The sequence below is a fragment of the Cynoglossus semilaevis genome, chromosome 18 (assembly GCF_000523025.1).
Source record: "Cynoglossus semilaevis isolate Cse_v1.0 chromosome 18, Cse_v1.0, whole genome shotgun sequence".
Taxonomy (NCBI): domain Eukaryota; kingdom Metazoa; phylum Chordata; class Actinopteri; order Pleuronectiformes; family Cynoglossidae; genus Cynoglossus; species Cynoglossus semilaevis.
Window position 1 is genome coordinate 8119445 of NC_024324.1, and position 7008 is coordinate 8126452.

General features: G+C 40.3%; 1 protein-coding gene across 1 annotated transcript in view; it reads left to right on the forward strand.

The window, feature by feature from the left end:
• Positions 1 to 5294: 5294 nt before the first annotated feature.
• Positions 5295 to 7008, forward strand: part of hoxa11a (homeobox A11a) — a 5619-nt gene continuing 3905 nt past the window's right edge. Inside the window, exon 1 of the mRNA XM_017040992.2 lies at positions 5295 to 7008. This exon is cut by the window's right edge and continues 14 nt beyond it. Coding sequence (XP_016896481.1) covers positions 6650 to 7008 — 359 coding nt within the window. The 5' untranslated portion in view covers positions 5295 to 6649.

Sequence of the window (7008 nt, forward strand, 5' to 3'; positions counted from 1 at the left end):
ATCTTCTGACGTTTACTTAATCAAAAACAGAGAGATATTAAAGTTCAAAAATGAGAATAAATCAAGAAAACGTCGCAAGCCGTGTTTTATTACTTTCTATTTATTTTGTGTCTTTTCACGTATATTTAGTTTCAGGAGGACTGTAAGAAGGTTCGATAAGACTCCACTGCGCGAACATAGTAATGGAGTCACATACAAATACACTGCATTCGAACACATTAATTCATTTCCCTAAAGCATGTACAAATTAAAACTAAAAGCAAATTGTCAAAGATAAGAAAATTCAAATGCGGCCCGCAAATACATAAAAGAAATTGAGAAAATCAAATAAAATGGCTGAAAGATATAGAGAGACAATTGCTTATAGTGAACCGGAAGTCAGTGAAATTATGAAGGAAAAGCGGGTAATATTTAATAAACTAGGTCACAAAGGAGAAATACAAACGTAAAATTAACTTAAATTAGGCTAAAGTGTTAATGCATGAAGCAAAAAGGCTAAAATATCCACCAAAAGACCAATGCACATGTCGGCGTATGAGTAAATACTTCAAATGGTTAAAACTTGGTCAAGTATTAGTTCAAAGTTTGTCAAAATCAGAAACGTCAGAAGTGCTAGACCGAAGTAAACAAATGACAATACTAAGAAAGCTAAGTGTTTAATTTAATTTAAGTGCCAATGACTGAAGACTGATACAAATTAAAAGTGCCAATGACTGAAGACTGATACAAAAATAGAACAGAACTTATAGTAAGGTAACAGGTCAGCTGTTTTAGACAAAACTAAACAGATATCAGACCAAAGATATAAAACAAAACTGATAGTGTCATGAAGCAAAATAAAATGTAAAGAAAAATGACTAGTAAAATGTTAGAATTAGCGTATTTACTTAGTATTTACTTTAGTATAAATAATATAAACGTTAAGACACAATAATAATAGTAAAAAACACAATAAATGAAAATGTGTTTAATAGTGAATTGAATTTAACCAGGAAATAGTTCAACGTCAGAAGAAGTCAGAGATATATATTAATGTTGGAGTTAAATGTTATAACGAACGTGAATTAATGAACACACGGCTCTTTTAAAAGTACATTTATACGATACTTTTGGTAAAATGGCCTGAAACAAAGCTTAATCATATCTATCTGCACAACACGCTGCAAACATATCTACAAAGACACAACATAATGTTTTATTTATTTAAAAAATGAGTTACAGATGATCATTTAGTACAATTAGGAGAAAACTACTTTAGAAGGTTTGAAAAAACAAAGCAAATCAGCTGAAAATCAATTTAGCCGAATTATAAACAGAAGCTACAAACAAGCTTTAACACTTTTCCCAAGGGTTAGCAGTAAATTAGACAAAAATACTCAAGCGTGGTTAAGAGAAGGTTAAATGTATATAAACAAAGTATTTAGGTTCTAAAAAACCCATCACAAAACAGCTTAACATTAGCAATTAATGCTAACATTCTCCATTAAACAATTACGTTTTAACCAGGACATAGCTAAACTGAGCTGATATAAACAAAATGTGTTGAACAAAAGCATTCCAGCTAACAGTTGGACAGAAGAAGTTAGGTAGAAAAGCAGCCAAAATTAGAAAAATAAAATAAAAAAATTCTTAAAAATAATGAGTACTATGTGGTATTAAATGCCAAGGATTAGCCAAAAGAGCAAAGCAGCGATCCCAGATATAGAAGATTAATTATTTTTAATAAAATCCAGATGTTGAGGATGGCGAAAGTATAAATACATAACAGCACATAGACTTAACGTGACATAAGAGCGGAGATACAACAGACGTAGCTAAATATTTTGTAAAAAAAAAGGACAGCAGTAAAAAGCTTGTCCAAAAAGATGACAGAAATAACCACACATTAAAAGATTACCCTAAAACGATCCCATACGGCGGTGAGGCAACAATAATTGACATCTCTTTTGGCAGACAATAAAGATTTAAAAGTTTAGAAGAAGAAGCCAAGGCCCACAAAAAAAAAAAAAAAAAAAAAACTTGTGTAAGTGCCAGACTGAGTCCCAAGGCCAGGAAGTCAACATTCCTGGTTTATAGAAAGGAGGAGATAAATTCAATGGTGATTTGTTAATCACGGTAGCAAAGCGAATCTATTCAATTTGATGCTGCAGCGGCTCTGGTGTGTGTAAACAATTGATGGGTTACATTCAGGAAAATCCGGAAAAAAGATACTATTAAAACGAAAGTTTGACGTTTTTCATTCGGAATGAGTTCCACGCATTTCTGACTTTGACTTGGTTGGTGAATAACCCGTCGTATTATGGAAGGGACTGTGGAGAACCTACTCAAAGATTAATAAATGAATTAAATTAAAGTTTAACGATCGACACCAAACAGTAATTTGCAATGTCTCGTTGGAGAACCAATATTTGACGTGTTTATATAAAAACTATTGGACAATTAATTTTAAAAATCCAATGTTTCGGTTTCTAACCAAGAAAACGCGAATGTGCGATTTAGTAGTGAGGTTTTGGATTTACTCAAAATAATCTAAGTTTAAACCAATCTGGGCACTTATATCAAAACGCATTTAATTTCTAGTTCCTAAATGTTTAATTTTTTCTCCCCCCAAAAATCAATATCGTGTCCCTTAGGTCCAAGCCTGCTCCTGCTGACGCTAATCCAGCTCTGTGCGTCACCAGAGCTCCCGTTGACCGTGGAGTTGGTCAGCTGCCCAGCGTCCACGGGACCGTCTGTCGTCGCCATCGCTGTCGGCCCACATTTCTGTCACCTGTGGATAAATCAACGGATCAGCGAAGTCCATTCAGGTTCAGGTTTAACTAAGACAGTCCTCTTCTCTCATTTGTTCTCCATTACAGCCGCCCGTTTTCAGGACTGCGGTGCATTCAAGTTCAAAAACAAATCCAAAATCAATTCAATATTCGCCAAAGACGCGCAAAACTACGATATTTGTTATGCTATAAACGTGTTCCGTGACGCAGTGATGTGTTTGCCCATTAGCAATGTCAATCCGGCTGAACTTTAATTTGCAAAGTGAAAAAAAAAAAAAAAAACAAACAAGTGCCCTCGCAGCTCTTCTCACTGGGATCACAGGATCCTTTTGGCTGTCAGGGGAAACCAAACAGGCTGGTTTAGTGTTTAGATTAAGAATGGGCCGCATTCAGCTGCAGGTGTGGTGTCTCCTCTCTCTACCGTACAATGAGAATAAAACCGCCTCTGCTCCAAGGGCTCTGGGCCTTTTTACCCCAAACTGCACAGAACTACAGGAGGTGTCTTTGCAAAGACACTGAATGCTGCCTATTTAGACTCCTTTACAGCCTCACAGGCCTTTACCTGACGTAGTGTTAATCTGTACTTTCAGATCCTCCCCAGGCTGGCTTGTTTACTTGTTGTCTAACAAGGTTTTATGGCACACGGATGGGGCAATCCAGACTATTTGTCGCATTCTCTTCCTGACACAACCGCTGCACCTCTGTCACTCCGGTTTTAAACCTCAACCACAACGTTTAGTTTTACAATCTGTGCCCTCCGAAGCGTGTTTGAACCACCAGTGTTTGATTTAGTTGAAACGTGACTGTCTCTGTGTTTTCATGGCAAACCGAGCCTAAAGGGTTGTATTTTGCTGAGTCTTGTTATCAGAAGTCAACATCTTTATGTCTTATATCTGAGGGTCCATCATTGTGGAGTGAAATCCTGACATACATCAGAATAAATCAAAGCCGCCGGCTGTGTCTGACAGAATAGAAATGCAGGGATAAATCTTCATATTTCTTCCTTTAGTCTTACTCTTACACGATCTCATATCGACCAATCTTGGAAACCAAAGCCATGCGTAAAAGCATCTGCAATTAGAAGGAACTCCATCCGGGGCAGAGCACCCACCACCCTACCCCCTCCCTCTCTCTCCTTCTGCTCTCGGAGCAACACTGTCTCTCCCTCCCCCGAACTTGAAGTCGACCGTTCAAACAAAAACGTTGGCTTTGAGGACTTCTACCCAGCGCCAGGCTGCTGTTATGATGTAGAAAACCCACATAATGAGGATGTTGGTGAATCAGCTCAGTGGCTTTCTCTAATATAAAACACAGCTGATCTAAAATAAGGCCATTTAAATATAAAATAGTTGCCGGAAATAGTTCCAAAACAGACCAAAACACATATTCTTAAAATACCCCGTCCACCTACTGGAGGGACAAATTTGAAGCATCTTACCTTAGCTGTGCTGAGACACCACTTGTGCCTGCGTTGTTGGAAATCCACAGCTGCTGACTTTGAGTGTGTCTAGGTGGCCACTTCCTATCACGCTTGGTCAGTTTTGTGGTGTCTGGCCGGGGGAGGTAAAAGGCGCAGTAGAATACTATAGCAGCTATAAAAACGCAAGTCTGTGCAGGGCTGGCTTTGGTTTTTCCTGGGCATCCTGTGCTAAATTGCAGCATAAAAGCCTCAGCACAACTCCTAGAATTTGTCTGGGATTGAGCGAGAGGCGGAGCGTGTGGTCCCAAAGACACTGACTGCAGCCGCTTATGTCTCTGCAATTTGACCAAAATAAAGCATAGAACCGACCCGAGTCTTTGCTTCCCTGTTCGGATATACTCGCTGCGCATTAGTTGGTGCTTAGTTTGAGTGAGATATTTTGAGGTTGTGTTTCACATGTGGCACCAGGAGCCCCCTTTTTTTCTGCACATCGGGCTGTGGGGGCCATGTGGGCCCAGCCGCCGCAGACTTAATCCTCGATCAGGTCTCTCATTCACAGCACATTAGAATCAGGTTGCAGCCGCTTCAAAACAAACACCGCGGTGGCCTGGGAGCAAAGATCCACGGAATGTCCACTCTCACACGCGAGAACTCACATTTATTTTACAATCTCTGCTGGTAAAAGTCAGTTTTTCCAATTTATTTTTTCTGAATTTAACGTTTTTGTTGACTAGAGGAAAACATGTGGTCAACAAATTACCCTTGCTTCCTGTCCGTGCCATATTTTAGCCTTACATTTGTTTTTGGCTGTGTTTATTTCTGCACATGCTCTAAAAACTTACCTATTCTAATTCAGAAATTCTGAGCTAAAGGTAAAGTCATTCAAAAAAAATTAATAATGCGCAACATTATAATTGTAACTATGTCACATTAAAAAGCGTCTTGACGCGTGTAAATCTGTGCGTTCTACTTAAATATTCCTATAATTAAAAACACAAATGGTTGTGCATTACCACAATAAAATATTTTCTTTTTATGGAAGCTGTCTGCTTTCTGATTCACGCACATTTGAATAAATATTTACCTTTGAATCTAAAGAAACAGCCGTGCGTAATGGCCGCTGCGCCTTTATTTTGGAAATGTTAGAGTGGCCATTAAATGTTAACGGGAGGTAAAACAGCAATAACAAATATGATAATAGGTATAATTTTGAAAACAGAATTTGTTTTGTTTTGTTAAAGAGCTCGTTACCTTTTACAATTAAACAGACTCTTTTAATGTTCCTCGGTTCAGGTCTGTAACTCTTAATTCATGCGCTTTTTTTCCGCCATAAACCTTTGTTTTTCTAAAATGTGGCCCCCGGCTCCTCCTGTTGCTGTGGCTGACATAGAAAAATACACAACAATAAAACTGCAGAGGGTTTAAAAGTACATATTATAATGCTTGATAAATGTTGAGTGCAGGTTTGGAGACGGCCAAAGTTCACGTGTCGGCTGTGGGTGCGTAAAAGTTGCATTTCCGTTCGTCTGTTTTAAGATCTGACCCGAGCTTTATTTCATTGAATTTACAATTTTTGCCAACCGAGGTGATTAAGAAGACAAGGCTGAAGCAGCCGAAACATTAGCCGCTACTTTGAACATGACCCTGATAACCAAATGCCCACTAAGCATTTGCTTTTCAGGGTCTGCCATGTTGTAAAAGCAGCAAAAGTCAGGACTAAGACATTTCTAAAAAATGACTTTGTAGACAAAGCGTTCCCTTAGTCCAATCTAGGTGAATGAGCTCCACATACCAGTTTGGTAACGTGATAAACAAGACTCGGGTTAATTATGTTGAACCTTGTTTACATCATGTACAAACAAGGAAAACCAGACCGATTCAAAAACCACACACGAATAGTTTTCAAGGGCATGCTAAATGTGGAAACACGCGAGGCACTTGGAAATTCGCTGTTAATATTTTTGGGTCCAAAACTAAATTCGAGAACCTTCCTCTCTATTTTTAACACTTCACGGCTTCGTCTTTTGACTTCATTGCGTGTGAAGGAATTCGTTTTTAATCCGACATGGCGATGAAGCACCAATGTCAAGCTTTAGGACTCGCAGCAGGCACGTCTCTGACTTTTACGCACACACACACACACTGAGAGTGAGAGAGAGAGAGAGGGGGAGAGAGAGAGACACACACACACACACAGACGTAGAAGGTAAGCGTGTGCACATACGCACACGGACACGCGCACCGCCTGAAAATCTGTCAATTTCTGCCGCCCGGTCACGTGACCTCCTCCTCCATGGAGTGGATGGAGATGGCTCTCCACGTCAGCTTTACGTCTCCAAATTTCTGTTTAGCGAACCTGCTTCAAAGAGGCAGGAGGCACGGCGCTTCAGAGCCATGTTCAGGGCGGTTATAGAGGAATCAAAGCCCAGCATAGAGTTATAGTAGAGGCTGGAGGACGATGATGGATTTTGACGAGCGGGTCCCCGTCGGATCGAACATGTATTTACCCAGTTGCACTTATTACGTGTCGGCGGGGGCTGATTTCTCCGGTCTTCCCTCGTTTTTGTCCCAGACCCCGTCCACCCGCCCCATGACATACTCCTACTCCTCTAACCTGCCGCAGGTCCAGCCCGTCAGAGAAGTGACATTCAGGGACTATGCAGCCATTGACCCGTCCAGTAAATGGCCGCACAGGGGGAACTTGCCTCAGTGCTACCCCAGCGCGGAGGACATGCACCGGGACTGTCTGTCGGCGCAAACCGCCGTGGTGGGGGACATGTTCGGTAAAAACAGCCCGGCAGCTGCGGCTGCGGCGGC